The sequence below is a fragment of the Bubalus kerabau genome, chromosome 3 (genome assembly GCF_029407905.1).
Source record: "Bubalus kerabau isolate K-KA32 ecotype Philippines breed swamp buffalo chromosome 3, PCC_UOA_SB_1v2, whole genome shotgun sequence".
Taxonomy (NCBI): domain Eukaryota; kingdom Metazoa; phylum Chordata; class Mammalia; order Artiodactyla; family Bovidae; genus Bubalus; species Bubalus kerabau.
In genome coordinates this window covers 139,323,198-139,342,397 of record NC_073626.1, presented here as the reverse complement: position 1 = coordinate 139,342,397, position 19,200 = coordinate 139,323,198, and the positions used below count along the sequence as shown (strand labels likewise).

Genomic DNA, 19,200 nt, shown 5'->3' with positions numbered 1-19,200 from the left:
AAGAGCTGGAGGAAAAAGTAACAGTACTGCACCTGAGCCTTAGGTACAGAAATGCTGCAGCTGTTGTCAGTGTGTGGTCAGCAGGGAGAAGGCAGGGAAATAAATGCACTAACTTTATTTCCTTCTCCTCTCCTAACTGCTAGTGCTTGTCATTCACTGAACCCAGCTAGAAGCCAATTCATAAAAGTCAGCCTCTCAGAATTCAGAGCAAAGTAAAGGGTAGAAAATGGATCTGGAGAAGAAAACATAGATTGTACAGTATATTGGACAAAGTCCTTTCTAGAGTACAGTAAAAAGGGCTTCCGTGGTGGTTCAGACGGTAAAGAATCTACCTGCAATCTGGGAGACCTGGGTTCAATCCCTGGGTTGGGAAGATCCTCTGGAGAGGGAAATGGCAACCCTCTCCAGTATTCTTGCCTGGGAAATCCCATGGATGGAGGAGCCTGGCGGGCTACAGAGGTCACAAAGGGGTCACATGAGTCAGATACCACTGAGTGACTTTCACATACAAAATACAGCAATTAGAACAGTTTCCCAGGAGCCTTGTGCACTCGCTGGGCTTGGGCAGTAATGATCCAAGAAGGCAAAAGAGAAGAAAACAGAGTGGAGCCGAAACATACAAAAGCAGTCCCCAAATCCCCTCCACTATTTCCATATTGCCAAATCCTTTCACAGCTACTCATTTCCTTTTAGTGGCTTTTTGCCATTTTAAAATCTGCCTTTAGTGTTCATTTTAACCTGATTTAACTTATCTTCCAGGACAAAGGAAGCAACATTTAGTGTGATCTAGTCAGATCCAACCTTTTAATTAAAAGATTATTCTGGCAATATTACATCTCCTATACTTGAGTATAATTTTTTTTCAAGAGACACCTCATTCTTCTTAGTTTCAAGTGACTTGAAAATTTATTCTCAACCATTTAGGATTTATATCTAGGTAGTCCACAGAGACCCCAAGGATATATGATATTGATTAGAGGATTTGAGTATAGGATTGTGTCTCAAACCAGTTAAAGAAGTAGTTCTGAACCACAAATACTTATCAGAAATCACCTGTAGATCATGCTCACTAGAATGGCTATAATAAAAAAGACAGATGATAACAAATTTTGGTGAGGATTTGGAGAAATCAGAATCTTTTTGCACAGTTGGTAGAAATGTAAAATGATACAGCTATTTTGGAAAGTGATCCGGCAGTTCCTCAAAAGATTAAAGAGAGTTGCCATATGACTCAGCAACTCTACTCCTGTGTGTAGACCTAAGAGAAATGAAAACATGCATCCATACTAAACCTGTACATGGATGTTCAGAGGAGCACTGTTTATAATAGTCAAAGAATGGAAACAACCAAAATGTCCATCAATGATGAATAGATAAATGTGCTGATGCTTGCTGCAACATTGATGGATCTTGGAAATATGCTAAGTTGAAGGAGCCAGTCACAAATGACCACATAATGTATGATTCCATTTTTATGACATCCTTAGAGTAAGCCAATCTTTAGAGATAGAAAGTAGGGTTAGTGGTTGCCTAAAAATGGGGATGCATTGGAGGTTGCAGTTAAGGGGAACTGTTTCTTTGGGAGAAATGAAAATGTTTTTAAGACTGACTGGAGTGGTGAATGCACACTCTTTGAATGTACTAAAAACCACTGAATTGTATATATTTCAAATGAGTGAATTTTGAGTTGGGAGAATTATATCTCAGTAAAATTGTTTTTAAAAACAGCTCACCTGTGGGGCTTTATAAAAATACGCCTGATGAAACCATAGCCTCAGCTTCCTGAATTTGTTTCACAAATAATGATTGAATATGTACTCTTGTCTGAGAACCACTAAATTAATATTTGTATGGTATATTTATGTTTTTTAATTTTTTAATTGAAGTATAGTTGATTTATAATATGCTAATTTCTGCTATACAGCAAAGTAATTCAGTTATTATACATATATACATTATTTTTTATATTCTTTTCCATTTTGTTTAGGATATTGAATATAGTTCTGTCTGCTATACAATAGGACCTTGTTGTTTATCCATTCTATATATAAAAATTTACATCTGCTAACCCCAGACTCCCACTCCATCCTTCCCCCAGCCCCTTCCTCCTTGGCAACCACAAGTCTGTTCTCTGTGTCCATGAGTCTGTTTCGTAGATAGGTTCAGTTGTATCATATTTTAGGTTCCACAAATAAGTGCTATCATGTGGTATTTGTTTTTCTTTTTCTGTCTTACTTCACTTAGTATGATAATCTCTAGCTGCATCCATGTTGCTGCAAGTGGCATTTTTGTTCTTTTTTATGGCTGAGTAATATTCCATTGTATATATGTACCACATCTTTATTCATCTGTCAACAGACATTTAGGTTATTTCTATGTCTTGGCTGTTGTGAATAGTGATGCTATGAACATAGGGTTGCATGTAACTTTTTGAATTAGAGTTTTGTCTAGCTATATACCCAGGAGTAGGATTTCTGGATCGTCAATTCAGTTACTCAGTCATGTCTGACTCTTTGTGATGACATGGACTGCAGCACACCAGTCTTCTCTAGCCATCACCAAGTCCTGGAGCTTGCTCAAACTCATGTCCATTGAGGCAATGATGCCATCCAACCGTCTCATCCTCTGTCATCCCCTTCTCCTCCCACTTTCAGTCTTTCCCAGCATCAGGGTCTTTTCCAGCGAGTCAGTTCTTTGCATCAGGTGCCAAGAGTATTGGAGCTTCAGCTTCAACAGCAGTCCTTGCAGTGAATGTTCAGGACTGATTTCCTTTAGAATTGACTTGTTTGATCTCCTTATTGTCCAAGAGACTCTCAAGAGTTCAACACCACAGTTCAAAAACATCAATTCTTCAGTGCTCAGCTTTCTTTATGGTCCAGCTCTCACATCTGTATGACAACTAGAAAAACCATAGCTTCGATTAGATAGACCTTTGTCAGCAAAATAATATCTCTGCTTTTTAATATGCTGTCTAGGGTGGTCATAGCTTTTCTTCCAGGGAGCAAGCATCTTTTAATTTCACGGCTACAGTCACCACCTGAAGTGATTTTGGAGCCCAAGGAAATAGTGTGTCACTGTTTCCATTGTTTCCCATCTATTTGCCATGAAGTGATGGGACCAGATGCCATGATCTTCATTTTTTGAATGTTAAATTTTAAGCCAGCTTTTTCACTCTCCTCTTTCACTTTCATCAAGAGGCTCTTTAGTTCTTCTTCACTTTCTGCCATAAGGGTGATGTCATCTGCATATCTGAAGTGATTGATATTTCTCCCAGCAGTCTTGATTCCAGCTTGTGCTTCATCCAACCCAGCATTTTGCATGATGTACTCTGCATAGAAGTTAAGTAAGCAAGCTGACAATGTACAGCCTTGACGTACTCCTTTCCCAATTTGGAACCAGTCTGTTGTTCCATGTCCTGTTAGAACTGTTGCTTCTTGACCTGCGTACATTCTGCATATGATTCTGGATCAGAGAGTAGTTCTGTTTTTAGTTTTTAAAGAACCTCATACTGTTTCCCCTAGTGGCTGCACCAGCTTCCATTTCCACCGACAGTGTAGAAGGTACATTGTTTTCTCCACAGCCTCTCTAAAGTGCAAGTTCCCTCAGTCATGTCCAACTCTTTTTGTGACCCCATGGACTGTAGCCTGCAGAGCTCCTCTGTCCGTGGGATTTCCCAGGCAGGGATCTGGGAGTGGGTTGCCATTTCCTTCTCCATTTCATCCTCTCTAACAATTATTATTTGTGGAGTTTTTAGTGATCGACATTTTGACCAGAATGGGGTGGTACTTCATTGTAGTTTTGATTGCATTTCAAATTAGAATAATAAAGACTCTTGCTTTCTCACATGTAATATGGTATTCTTGTAAACAATGCAGGATGTAATATGTCTCGTTTAATTACTGTGAATTCTCTACTACGTATATATATTTTTAATCACTAGGTCATTGCTTAGAATATGCTACTATGTTGGATAAAGAAGCCAAACCATACAAAGTTGATCCTTTTGTAATTATGGTTAAGTTTCTGTTGGGGTAAGTTTTATTATCTGTGATAATGATTTTTAATTTTATGTATACAATATTATGCTTGGCTCAAATATGGAACATAAATTTTCATACAGATGAGACAATTGACTTGTTTTATTAAATGGAATTTTTCTCTTAGGCAAAGGCCTAATAAGCATATCAACATTTACTTCAGTAGTTTAACTATTTCAAAAGTATTTATTGAAAAGTAATTATTACAGTATAAATCTGTAAATATACCAGGACTTTAACATTTCCAAAAGAATGTATACAGTCTATGCTCTTTGGGTATCCCAGATTTATGAGCACACAGTGCTGTAAGATACTGATGAAACAGTGCCTCAGAACACTATTTTTATTACTTCCCATACAAAGTATATTTTAGATCTCTTTACCCTACTTAATACTGCATTCTTAATTTATTCTGATTTTTTTGGGGGGGGGATTAAGAAGCATTACTTAAATGTCTTTTCTTCTGTTGTTATAACTAGCTATTGTCTTTATAACTTAAAAAAAAAATTTATGACTCAATACAAGGATTACTAGAGAACAGTTAAACTGCTTTGAGACTTAAGACTCAGATCTTTGAAGATCAGTAGACTCACTAGTTCCTTACAAGGAACTGAAGTTAGTTTTTTCAGGATAATTACAAATTAAATACCATGGAACTTTGGGGACTCTAGTGAATGGTCGAATGCTTCAAATGTTAAATCCTTGAATGAGAGTTGCTTTTTTGCTTTTATTGTATCATTTGCTTTTTGTTTTGTTTTGTTTTCTTTTATCCACAGATATAAATGGTTTAAAGAATTATGGGATATGTTACTGTTACCAGAATTAGATGCCATCGTTTTAACTAGTCAGAGTATGTGTTTCCCCCTTGTATCTTTGATTCTTTTTCTGTTTGGAACATGTACTGCCTACTGCGGTGGCCTACTCTCTTCTACATCTGTGAGACTTCTTTCTTCATTGTGGCTAGCTTTGAAAAGGTAAAGAATGAGTGACTAAAATCTTTCTTATTGCTCTTAACGTAAGAAAAAAATCGTATTCTGATAGAGAACCTTAAGATTACTTTGCTTTCACTAAAATATAATGTCTAAGGAAAAATGTGTAAGTAGCAAAAGATGGGGTTAGTGTTCAAACTTACGTTTCTGTCATAGATAATGATTTATTTCAAGTTAAATGCTACATTTGATTTTGACCATAGTGTTTAAGATGGTCATAAAAGTTTAACAGAGTGCACAAGTGTTTTTAAATTTCACTGTTTAAATCTTTTCAAGGGGAAGGTGTTTGTTTTCTGGCAATGATTTTACGTGGTGGTTTTTTAGTCAAGCCTGAGAGCAAGAGACTCCAATCTTGATATGTAGGATCAGATTAGATGAAATGTGTAAGAGTTCCAAAAGCATTGCCTAGAGTTTTACTATGATCCAAAGACATGGTTTGAAGTTGCTGGTAGGTTTTTCAGGTAAACCAGTGATGTAGTTTCTGTTAATTAACTCTCCTCATGATACTTCTTCCTCCACTTCTTCTAAAGTGCTTCTGACATTAACATCATGAGATGTCTGAGTGACCTTGAGACTTTAAAAACAGAAAATGATTTCTTTTCATGTCAAGATCGGAATTGTATGGTACAGAGCCTATAAGTAATAATTATCTTTAACAATATTTTTTCTCTTTTAGTACTGATACTATCCGTAGTATATCTAAATGCAAGAGAAACTATCACAGTATATAACAGAATTTTAAAATATGTGACACCATCATCTTTGTTTTAAAAAGCTTTACTATTTACCTTATAGTAATGCTTGCAGATTAATAAGGAGAAGCTGACAGAGCACTATACTGTTTTCTCCTTAATTGTGACTGTTTAAATAACTGTTAATATGCTTTTAAAATCTTTATTCTTGTTTTTCCAGGCCCTCTGAACTTCCTAAAGATATCAAGATAATATCACCAGACTTGCCCATTTTGACAATTATTTTTATCCTCATTAGCTGGACAACTTGTGGAGCCTTTGCCATACTTCTTACTTATCTTTACTATGTGTTTAAGGTATGTCAAATCAATAAAGCGAGAAGGCCTGAGTTGTGTATCAGGCAGGCATAGAATTACCCATAGTTGTTAAAAATTTTTTTTCAATCACTGCTGCAGTAATATTCTGTTATATAACAGGCTTATGGGTAAAGCTGTTTTTTTTTTTAACATCTTAACTATTTCAGATATATGAAGTTAACTGTAGAACTGAAGTTACTAATCTGAATTGAGTTTCTTTGTTAAAAAACAAAGGGAGGGGAAGAGATATAATCTGTTTCACATTACTTGATGGTTTGGCAAATAATGTTAACTTTTTGAAAAACATTCTTCTAGAACAGTTTGTTATAACTTTTCTTTGAACATGGATAATAGACAAAATAAATGGTTATGTCAATGGGATCAAGTTGTTGGTCATGCTGAAACATGTAAAATGTTACAAATGTTGCTGAAGAAGTATATGACAATGATAAAAATAATTAAGCTAGTAATTTTACTGAGGAAATGAAAAACACTTCTAAAAAGATTGACAGTTTTGCAGGAAAATTCAGGTTTATATAACTGCATGAGCTCCACGTTAACCTTATATAGAGTTAGTTGATATCAGAAAGGATAATAATTTTTTTCCTTTTCTTTTTCTAGCAAAGACTTATTTGCATCTGCATTTAATACAAATGGGCTTCCCTGGTGGCTCAGACTATAAAGAATTTGCCCGCAATGCAAGCGACCCAGGTTCCATCCCTGGGTCAGGAAGATCACATGGACAGAGGAGCCTGATGGGCCGCAGTCCGTGGGGTCACAAAGACACAGACACAACTGAGCAACTAACACTTTATCACTAAATACATGCCATTATAGATTACTTTCAGTTTTCAAAGGAAAACTATGACCATCAGAAAAAACTATTCAGAATTATTTTTATTTATAAATATAAATTAATTTGATTTATAAATACAATATTTTTAGTTTTTTAGGTGAATATTTCAAACAACTGACACAGTAAGAAAAACTTTCTCAAATACTTAAGCACACCTAATAAATTTGTAGACTTTTCCGGGTTCTTGTAAACATTTTACCATCCTATATAATTGAGTTTTGATTTTCAAAGATTTAGATTATATATCACTTGTTAAGATGTTTATACTGTGCTGAATATAATCAAATTTTTGACTTACATGACATTTTAAGTTGCATTAGCAAGGCAGTATTCAAGCATATGGTCACACAGTGTAAAGACTAACATTATATCCCAGCCCCAACATACTCTGTGATGTTTTATTTGTTTCTGATTTTTAATCCATGATAGCAAGCACATGTAGCTATTATTTATCTTTTCTAAAAGAATGTTTTTAAATGTTGAAATGGATTTTTATTTATTTAGATTTTTAAAACTTCAAATTATAATGCTTCTCAATTTCAATAAAAATGGTTGTTTTTTGTTTCAAAATAAAAGTAAAATTAATGTCTTTTCTTTTTCATAGATTGTTCATCTGCAAGCCAGCCTAACAATGTTTAAAAACAGTCAGACTGTGGTAAGTTTTATTTTCATAACTCTATAGAACATGGAAAAACATAAAAGTTTATTTAAAAAAAAGTTAGAAATTTTCAATATTTAGAAGTTTACAATATTTGAATTTAAATAGCTTTAAGAAAATTGAACCTAATGAATATTAAAATAAGACTTAGAGATTGTCATTTAGTTTGATGTTAGTGCTTAAGTTGCTTTTGTTATTACAATTATCTCTTAAATTTTATTTTAAGTAATTACTTAGAGGATATATTCTTAGCAGTGGAAATAACAAGTCAATGGAATAAGTTTTATAACTGACAACTGCTTTAAAATACTTTCAAATAAGATAATTTCAGTATTTTATATCAGTTTGGTAATGAAAAACTGTATTGAGCTGTTCGATAATTGAGTATGATTCTAAATAAATTATTACATAATTTTACTTAATATCTCAATATTTTTTGTTTTATTGCTTTATAGAATCCCAAACACTCTAGAAGAAGTGAAAAAAAATCCAATCACCATAAAGACTCTGCAGTACACCATCTCCGCTTATCTGCCAGTGATGCTGAAGATAGTCTTCGCATGCACAGTACTTTGATTAACTTATTAACATGGATTGTATTACTCAGCATGCCATCTTTAATTTATTGGCTTAAGAATCTTAGGTAAGTTTTATTTATATAGTTATAATTTATGTGGTTTAAATGATAAATATCTGTAAGTAGAGACTTGCAAGATTACTAATGATTCATAAAACTTTCACAAGAACAAGAAGCTTTCACCTGAAATTTATTTTTAGCATATTCAAATTTTCTCTTTTTCCATGAGAATATAAATTTCCCTAAAATCTGCCCAATGGGGGGAATTCTATTTTATTTACTTTTCCTTTCACCTTTTTTGAGTCTAGAAATATGTGAAAATGTGCTTTATTTTGCTGACTTAAGGTATTCATAATGTTAGTGCTTTAATTTTTCAACTTATGATCAATTTTATATTAAATTGAGGGGAAGATAAATGCTACATTTAAAATAATAGAAATAATGAAGGAAGTGTGTACTTTTCTGATGTGTCCTACACATTGAACAAAGTAAGTGATCAGGTATTTACTACTGAAAACTGTCATTTGTGTGCTAGGTTAAATGAAGCCTAAAAATGCCCTCTAAGGTTATTTCTAGAATATTTAGTTTTTAGTAAATTGTCTTTTTAAAAAACTCCCTTATTCAGTTAATAGTGAACTCCTGATTAATATAGATTTTAGAAATGATGTAAAATTTTCAGATTATCTACATATTGGAGGTGGTTTTTTTTGAAAAGTCAGATGAATCAAAACAAGTTCAATAAGTTAAATCACTGGTTACCAGATGTTAATATCCTTCCTCTGTCCCTTATTTTGGGCTTCCCAGGTAGTGTTAGTAAAATACCTGTCTGCTAATGCAGGAGACTTAAAAGATGGCGGGTTCGATCCCTGGGTTGGGACGATCCCGTGGAAGAGGGTATGGCAACCCAATCCAGTATTCTTGCCTACAAAATCCCTTGGACAGAGGAGCCTGGCAAGTTATGGTCCATAGGGATGCAAAGAGTCAGACACGACTGAAGTGACTTAGTAAGTCCGTAACTTTAATCAAGGTCCAGATTTTTGGTCACAGATGTGGGGAGAAAACCACTTCAGGAGCACAAATTTATGATTCTGAAAGGTGTAGGTATCTTACTCAATGCAAGAGATGAGAATTTGGATTTTAAAAAATAAGGGACAATAAATTTAAAGAAAAAATAAGGGACAGTTACTTTGTGTAAACTTTTATTTTTTTTATCTTATTTAAATAAAACAATTTAAATATATTTTAAATAATTTGTTTTATGAAATATTATCTGTATATGACATTTCAGGCATATACTTACAGAAAGGAAGTGCTTCCATATTGGATATTTTCATTTCCTTTAGTAGCTTCTGAACATAATTCTCCATCTAAAACCTTGAGTATAAAGATGATGTAGAGCAAAATTTATTTATTAATGATTTCGTGAACACTTTAGAGCTTTCTTATATCCACATTGTAATTGTAAGGTTTTGAAATTTATTTATTGATTCTGATAATTTAAAATGATGGGCTATGCTTTGTTGATTTATGTTTTTTTTTTTTTCTTCTTTCTGATCTAGGTATTACTTTAAACTTAATCCTGATCCATGTAAACCTTTGGCATTTATCCTTATTCCAACTATGGCAATTCTTGGAAATACTTACACTACTTCAATAAAATCAAGGTATAGTCTTTTAATCTTTCTTTTTCTCTCATCTATTCCTGGTATTCTTTTATGTCTGGAACATACTTTTTGTTCCTAATTTCCTGGACAATACTAAAGGTGATACCTTAATAGTAATTAGGTTTATATGTAAATATTATAGCTTATGTGCAAATGTATTATGTTTTCTTAATTATGGGTTTTATTTGTTAGTATATAATAATTTTTTTCTTTAAAAAGTTAATCCTTAAAATATTTGATATTTAAGTTTGCTTCCAACAAAATACAGGAGTTGAAAGTAGGTAGAAATATAATAGATGAAGTAGGATTGGCCATGACTTGATAATTTCTGAAACCGGGGATGGATCCATGAGGTTCATTGTACTGTTAATCTACTTATATATATGTTTAAGATTTTCAATAATAAAATTTTACCTTTTATTGACTGCTTATTTGCTCTGAGAGTGTTTTCAGTTGATTCTGGCAGATAGTTGCAGATATTCTAAAATCAGGCAGATCTAGGGTTTAAATCTAAGGCTTTGTGTCCTTCAGTAAATTTCTTAATCCCTCAGTTTATCTGTTTTCAGAGTAAAAAGGTGACAGTCTTTCTTGATAGTATTTTTAAATAGTTAGTGTCTTGTTTTATATGCTCCTGTTAGGAATTAAGGATTTTTTGTTGTTGTTGTTGAAGCTTTTTGCTGATATTAAATAGGTTGAAAATAAATATTTCTGTAGCTATATCTTAGTAAACATTATTGATTTTTTCTTATTAAAATAAATCTCTTAGGTAAAGTCAAATTGCTGAATATAAGTCCAACTAGTATTTTTTTGTGCTTAAAATTGAAAAGAATAAGCAAAACTGGTTATTTACTTAATAGAATATGTTTCTCTTTTCCAGCCAAAATGTATTCGTACTGATATTTTTTTAAAAATATGGACCGTTAAATTCTTTATGTGAAAAATTACTTTATCTAAAATCACATAGAATACTTTACAAAACTGTATAAAAGACTGACATATTCAGTTTTTGTTCACTGAGTATGTTAACATTATAATGTATATTTCTGTCTCTTTACAGTAAATTATTGAAGACTACTTCACAGTTTCCACTTCCTCTGGCTGTTGGTGTGATTGCTTTTGGGTCATCACATTTATACAGGGTTCCATGCTTTGTCTTCATTCCTCTTTTACTCCATGCATTATGCAACTTTATGTAAGATTGGATTTAAGGAATGATAAAGATGATTTATGCCTTTAGGGACAGTATTAAGTGGGAACAATACAGATCCATCAGTGTCGACAGCAAGATCCTTTGGAGAAGACAAGTCTATTTTTACAATGTTGAAAATAGGAAATTAGTTTTGTAATGCTTGAGGAAAGTAGCTGAAGCATGGTTTTGTTTTGTGGTATGACATCTGTGTACTAGTCATTTTCTAAAAATTAGTAAAAGGATATGGTGGCCACTGTCTTTGAGGACTTCTCTGCAGAGCTAGTCTGCTTGATTGGCCATGCCAGGATCTTCTCCTAAACACTCAGTAAATGTAGCATTGTTTTTTGTCTCATCACCTCAAACATTCTGCTCATTTCATCAAGCTTTCTTCTGAAAAGTGGGTTACTTTGTATTTGCTAAACTATATATATTGAAAAATAAGTCTTAAAAGATTAATGAAATTTAAACTGCTTTATCAGAAATAAAATAGCCACAATCTTTAGTTTTTGGCAGTCAGAGTGAACAAAATAGATCTTTTGTTTTCTTACATCTATGAAAATATGCTTTAAGTTCAAAAGAGACATGTTTTCTTGATAACCAAGCAAGATTGGTGAATAGAAGCATAATTCAAATATAAAACTTAATGAAAATTTCTTCTTGCTTTTCAAATAAGAATCTTATTTTGTGTTCTTAGTGATTATCAGGAGACTATTGAAGAGATGTATTGCTAAATTTGAAGCAAATTCTCATAGATATTTACCTATAGGCATTGGAGCAGTTCAGTCATTCAGTCTGTACCATTTTATTTAATTCATTGACCCCATGGTTGCCAAGTGTCTCTGGTCGTGATGGATCATTAAAATAACTAAATTCCAGTAGTCAGAAAAAAAACTCTGCATTTGCACAGTTTTTGTCTCCTATAGGGAGAAAAATCAGCATGATCAAGTGCAGTACTACATTTAATGTATAGAATTAAACTATTAATGGAATAACAGTTTTCCACTGTTATTCCATTAATAGCATAAGTATACACAATATACCTGAATAAGTTGGAGTATTTAGTCACTAGGTTTAATAGTAGAATCTTAATTTGCCAAGGTAATTACTATTTGACAGATAAGAGTAATATTACATTTCATTTCAGATTTCAGCTCGTTTTTAAAAAGTAGATATAATTCAGGCTGGGGTATACCAGGTGATAGAGTCCTTCCTTCCGATGTGTATGCTGTAAATACCCAAAACCTTTCAAGTATAGTCCTTAACGTTCCAATAACTTCACAGTTGCACTTGTGAACTTGTGTCCTTGTTAGTGCCAAGGAATGTCCAAGAGTACCAGGCTCATTTTACCTGCCATTGCAACTGAATTCCATTACAGCCTCTCAGCTGTTACTGCTTATTAGAGAGTCACCCCCATTTTACTGCGTGTAGAGGATTACCTCACTTCTTTTCTAAGTTGTCCGTCAGGTCATTACTGTTTTATCATCATTTGAAGAGGATCTTGCTGTCATCTCTGAGAGTTATGAGTTTTTTTATTCTTTTGTTCTCTTTCTCAGCTTTATGTTCAGTATTCATATTTTCATTTACTGGGATCATTAAAGGGAAGTGATAACCTTATAATAGACATGGCAGGCATACCAGGCTCTTGTTTGTTTGCTAAAAGTAGCAAAAGGGATTAAAATACAATAATGCTTGTGTGTTCAAACCTGAAAAGAAAGAGTACACTTTCCCATGACATGTCACATACATATTTAAACAAGGATACATATGCCTAGGTTTAGCTATACACACGCTCATAAAACAGCTTTTGCACATAGGATGTCTTTTGTTTTTTCACTCAGGTGTAGTTGTATTTCAAGTTACAGGTTAAATATGTCATTTAAATATTTCTAAATTTGAACTTAGTTCCATATACAGAACCTAAGCAAATTCATTAATTAGAATCTTCTAATTTGGCCTGTACTTTCATCACAATTGACAGCTATAATTGTGTTTATGTGATCTAAAGTCTCCTTGTTTAGTCATTTCTGCTCATCGGTAAAATGTAACAAGCTTAAATTTCTCATTTGTGGGTAGTGTGTTAGCTTTTTAAAGCAGCATATTAGGCACACTAATTTTCATGAAAATATTTTCATGTGAGTGTAGTTACCATGTAGTCCTAAAGTCTTATTCCAACAAAATATTTCATTTTAGGACCACAGAAAGGATTCTAATTAAGCATGTATAAACAACAGTTGTTTGGGTTCTTATACATAATTCACACACACACACACACACACATTCATTTTCACAGGGTCTTCATCAAGTCCTAATGTAATTTAAACCCAAATAACTATCAGAGATGAGAAGGTAGGCTCTTTCTGAAGATTAGTAAAACTAATGTTTCTATCACTTGAGAAAATGAAAGTCCCTTGTCTTTAAATTACACATTCTTTCAAGCATACCTAAGACCTATATTATTAGCTGGCAAAACAGCACAGGTTTATCAGAAATGTTACTAAAAATAAAACTTTGTTGGCAGTTAGGGATTGTCTCATTTAGAAAACTTCTGAGCTTTGTTGTCATAACATATTTATTTAGATTTTTTTGAGTTTTTAACTTATAAAAATTACTCCTAGACCCTATTGTTGATACCTAGATCAAATAAAGCCTGGACTGGACAAACACTGAGTACTTTCAGTGTTTCTAAAGACTCCTCTGGAGTTACTACTGTTACAATTTGGAGCAGATAATATGATAGAAATTATTAACACTTTTTTCTTTATCTTTTTCATGTTAGAAAGTACACAATTTCTGCTAGCTTTTTTCTTGATTCTCACCAGAATGAAAGTATTTAAAACACTAGTCCTAAAAAAAAACCATTTGTGCCTGATTAACACTGACTTTGTGTCTCTTCAGTATATATTGATCATGTATTGATTAATCTTTAATTTTTTTTATATTTCAGTCAGATAAGTTCCTATGTATATAATGGAGTACTTCTCATTTGAACTACATTATAATATCTGCATGATTATACAGTAGGGAAAAGAAATAAAGAACTATAATAGGCCTAGTAAATGTTTTTTGTTGATTATCCTGCCACTCACGCAGATGCTACACATTGCCACCGCACATACATACTTTCATGAGACAGATTATCTGATTTGTTCATTATCTATCTAGTTCCCATTCTTAACTCTTCAGGTTTTTCACTTACAGCATAGTGTATTCTTTTTACCTCACTGTTGATTAGCATCTCTTACAGAAGGTGGTCAAGGGAAATAAAACAATTAAAGGTAAAACTCAGTTTTCAGTTTATTCTTGAAAGCTCTGGAGAAATAGGAAAACAGAAATGATGAGGTAAGCTAGAACTGTTGATTCCTGAATCCCAGACCATTCAGTTGGCCTGTATTATATGTCTTGCTTTATTGTGAGGTTTAGAGCAAAACCTTACAGTGCCACATTTGCAATATTTTAGTAACTTGTTATTAAAACTAGTTGGGAAGAATTTTTTTAATGTATAGGGACTTCTGTGACTAAGGTATTTGTTGATTATTTTTTATCATCAGTTTGTGTTTTCTCTGTGTTTTAGATTTATGAAATTATAGGAAACAAGATAACCTTGTGAAGTTTTTTTTTTTGGGGGGGGGTCAATTTGAAGAGTATAGTACTCCCCAGGAATAAAAGAAGCAATAAAAGTCTTTGTGTTATGAAATTAGACCCAGACAGAAAGCTTCTTGCCATGTAAGGTAAATGTAGAAGATACTTTTATAAAATGCTAAGATAATTAGGAGCTGAAATTTTATCCCAGTATTTTGGAACAAAGGACATTTCAAGTTCTGTAATGAACTTTTGCTTATACATTATTACTCATGCATTCTTTCACAGTATATTTTAACAGCCTGAGGAAATAGAAAGCTTGTAAGGCTACTTATGTTCTTTACTTTTAATAAGAATAATAGGAAAGAAAAGTCAAATCAGTAATCCAAATCTGAATATGTGTACTCTAAATGCTCAAGAATTCACATTTTTTATAAATTATATTATGATTACAGATGACTGAATTTTATATATTAGTAACTTAGTCTGAAGAATGGAACAAAATTTGGAAATAAACTGTTATTTCATTTATAATAGAAATGTAGCAATATACCTGAATTGGTAACATCACTTTAAAAAGTTAGATGATATTCTAAGCTATTGCTACATCTTGATTACGTTGTGTCTAACTGAAATTTTTTAAATCAAGTGCAGTACTTTCTATAAGTGTTTCGCATGTTAATGCTGCCAAAAATGACTATGTTTTGAAATACCAAGTAACCAGTTAATTTCTAATGAACTTTGTATGGGACTTGATATATATGAGTCAGATTTATTCTGTGCTCATTCTGTACATTGTAACTTGGAACACTTGTGAAAAACTGTATCTGTTGATGTAGTTTGATTAGTTAGTGCAGATTTGTTTGCATATGTGAACCCTAATCCTAGTTTAAGAACTCTAGAAGTAGCCATTTTTGTAAAGTTCATATGCTAATTTTTTTGGTGTTATTTTGGTTTTTAGTATTTATATAGTAGAAATGTTACTACTAAAAGATTTACAGACAAAGCATAGAACTATTGTTCAAAAGCCTAAATGATAGGCATGTTTTGTATTTAATGTTGTACTTGTTTTGTTTCATATTGGACTTTTTACATCCCTTTTTTTAGGGGAAAAAACCACATTTGAATTTTTTTTTAGCATAAAGCTCTGCATTGAAAATAGAACTGTATTCATATGGTTAGCAAAACACACTTTGCCACCAAAGCTAAATGAAATTTTAAAATACCTCCAGATATCTGTACCAATGAACTTTTCTTACCATATTGGGATTAAAGCAAAAATAATCTTTTCAGTATTTTTCTTCTAGGACTTATATTAAATATGTAAATCATCAAAATTTATATTCTGTATCCTGATTTTTCTTTGAAAATATATAAAGCTTATAGCATAGTGTATTCTATTTTGTCTGATTTCTGAAATAATGTTTTCTGGTTTTATTGGATGAAAATTAGTTTACCTGATAATGATCTTTCAGTAATTGGTTGAAGAAATCATTTAGGTAATCTTGTTTCAGATTCATTCTGTAAAACTTTAAATTCTATTGCCCTGATCATTTTTAGTACAGGTATCTCTCATTTATGTAATAGAAAGTTTTTTGTGGAATTTCTTTTATTTTCTATGTTTTTCCATTCATTCCCTTTCTACAGTCACACAGGGGAAATTTATCCACTGGAATGCAACATAGTACAATGAAGTAAGCACTGTAAAATGCATCTTAAAGGAAAATGTAAAGACAATCAAGATGTTAACGCTGAAGTGTTAACATTGATGTGGTAATGTACTCATGAGAGAAAAGCTGGAATATGATAGATTCAGAAACTGTTGTGTTTATATGGTTGAAATTCTTTAATTTCTTTACTATAGAAATTTTCACAGGGAATTTCAGTCCCTCATATTACGGTTTTCCCCATAATTTAATGTCAGTTAACTGTTTCTCTGCCCAGTCATGTTGATGCAGTTTGCATAAGTAGCCTTGGAAGTAAAGAAGCAACAGATAAAGCCAAATATTAAAGTGTTTGGCCTTGATTATCCAATTATTGGTGAGGGTAGATGATAATAAAAAGATGATGTATAAGATCTAAAAATTCAGTGAACATGATTTTTGGAATGAGTTTGTCCTTTGTGTTGAATAGTTTTGTCCTAAATAGGAGATGCCTGTATTTAACATAACCATGTTTTCTTTATAATCAGATATGTATTTGTTGGAATATTGGTACAAATAATCTTCTCTGCCTCTACTGTAGAAGGAGAAAAATCCAGTTTTTAGTGTATATAAATTAAGAAATTGTGTATTTACATTTAAAAAAATATAAAAATGATTTAGATATATTGTTTTGAAGTGATTGTATTACCATTTCTTAAGCTTATGGCTAACTATAAATGTAGCAACATACCCATGAAAAACCAGACCAAAATTGAATGCATATTAACACTGTGACCTTGAACTTATAGTTGTTTGGGATAAAATAGACCGTGCCTTAAAATGCTGAAAGAATGCCCTGAAGTTTTATAATTATATATTTTAGTATTGGTGGTCTTCTCAAATTGGCCCCAAATCCTTTTGTTTGAGGCTGGTGAAGTAAAAAATTTTAAATAACATTTAATCAGTATTTCCCTTAGTATAAGCTGAACTATTGCTCCACAGGCCTCTCTTAATTTCCATAGTTCCCATTTCAAATTAAAATTAACTTCATAGATGTAAAAACTAAGTTTGGCTACAGTTTTTGAAAATAAATTTATTTTAGGAAAAGGTGGCATTTCTGAGATTAATACACATGAAAACATAACCTACAAGTGTATTTTTTTGTCTTTTTAATGAATAATTATCAAAGACATGAATTCTTCTTTAAGACATGTACTTATTTTTTTCCTCAGATTATTGAGCCTTGTATATCAAAGATAGTTTAGCCAATAATGATTTTTCATTAAATATAAACTCAGATTCATGTATATATTTAAACATTATTTTCCCTTTTACTTTTTTCTTCCTAGTTATTTTTAAGATACCAAGAGAAAACTGGCCCCCGTTTTTTATGGATTTTCTTTTAATGTAAAGACTTACATTTTTATTATGCTTATTTAGAATAATGGATATAATTTCAGTCAAAACAAATCGTTCCATTCATAGGACGTTCATGGTCTCTGCTAAAAGATGCCCATATCTTTGTGTACTCAGAATTTTTTGTATATTTTTTATTTATAATTTTGAACATAAACTCAGCATTTTTCTTTCTTCTCATTTAATCTCCACTACCTCCCATCAAAACAAAAATATAGGTTTCTCCGAAAGTGTGTAGAAAGAAAATGTCTTTCCTTAAAGCGTGGTCAAATTGAGATGGAAATAGTTTGGGCAAGGGTATGTAATACAGTAAGATACATGGCTGTCATGTCAACCTGCATCAGTTTCTATATTATAGTTAAAAGTTTATAGAGGACAAACTATGTGTTAGACTGAGATAGACTCAGTAATCATTAATTTGCAAATCAGTAATTTTATTCTCATTCAGAAAATGTAGCACATAATAATACTTAGCAGTGCAAAACAATTCATCCTATAATATATACTGAAAAGTGATTGACATCTTGCAGATTTTTCCTTTGAAACATGCATGACCTTTGCCAGTACTTTGTACAAAATGTATGGTATACTAAATATATTTATGTGTAATTTTGTGTGTACTTTTTGTATGATTATAAATAACATTATTACATTTAACTAGTTGTAATTCACAAAAAGTGCTATTTATTGTACTCTGTAGAGTGTTGTGAGTGTTTTTATCTGTGTTTCAATGTTATGGTGTAGGGTTTAATAGATGAATATTTGCCTTCAGTCTCCGCTCAGGTATTAATGTGTAGCATTATTTGGTGCTTTCTTTTTAATCTGTCATAATTTGATGTTCTGAATGTTCAATAAATTTGGTGAACAAAAACACATGGTACAGAATTGCTTACCAGTTCACATACTCCACAATACCATCTCAGGAAGAACCCTTAAAAATGATTTTTTTATTGCATGTCTAACATTTCAGAAGTTTAAATGCCTAAGCATGTAACATGATAAACATGATACATCACAGTAAATATAGGATATATGAAAATTTCTAGTATTTCCCAATTTGGTATTTTGTAGCTTCCCATATAGGCTTCCTTGGTGGCTTAGTGGTAAAGAATCTACCTGCCAGTGCAGGAGATACGGGTTTGATCCCTTGGTTGGGAAGATCCCCTGGAGAAGGAAATGGCAACCCACTCCAGCATCCTTGACTAGGAAATCCCATGGACAGAAGAGCCTGGCAATGGGATCACAGAAGCATTGGGCATAACTTAGCGACTAAATAAGAAACTTTATTATAGAATGGATGGCAGGAGTCAGATGGGGTAGGACATCTTTTGAGGGATACATGTCTTCTTACATAGTGATTAGAATGATGTTTTCTAAATTATTTTAACCAGCATATCTAAATATATGAACATTTATAAATTATCTGTTTGTGTTAACATTGTATATATTATTAAATATACCCCCAAAGGGTAATTTTTAAAGATGAGAAATACACATCTAGAAGCTTTAATATTTTCCTTGGATACTTTGAGAATTATCTTGAA

At 32.3% G+C, this 19,200-nt stretch overlaps 1 protein-coding gene across 7 annotated transcripts in view; it reads left to right on the top strand.

Moving 5' to 3' along the window:
* PGAP1 (post-GPI attachment to proteins inositol deacylase 1) overlaps positions 1 to 18,527 on the top strand; it is an 80,509-nt gene extending 61,982 nt beyond the window's left edge. For 6 of the 7 annotated variants that reach the window (XM_055572990.1, XM_055572991.1, XM_055572993.1 and 3 more), the window contains 7 exons: positions 3,941 to 4,031; positions 4,814 to 5,011; positions 5,939 to 6,074; positions 7,535 to 7,585; positions 8,044 to 8,231; positions 9,725 to 9,829; positions 10,887 to 18,527. In XM_055572990.1, coding sequence (XP_055428965.1) covers positions 3,941 to 4,031; positions 4,814 to 5,011; positions 5,939 to 6,074; positions 7,535 to 7,585; positions 8,044 to 8,231; positions 9,725 to 9,829; positions 10,887 to 11,025 — 908 coding nt within the window. In that variant the 3' untranslated portion in view covers positions 11,026 to 18,527. The remainder of the gene's footprint in view (positions 1 to 3,940; positions 4,032 to 4,813; positions 5,012 to 5,938; positions 6,075 to 7,534; positions 7,586 to 8,043; positions 8,232 to 9,724; positions 9,830 to 10,886) is intronic. The other variant, XM_055572992.1, reaches the window with a different exon arrangement.
* The last annotated feature ends 673 nt before the right edge of the window (positions 18,528 to 19,200 follow it).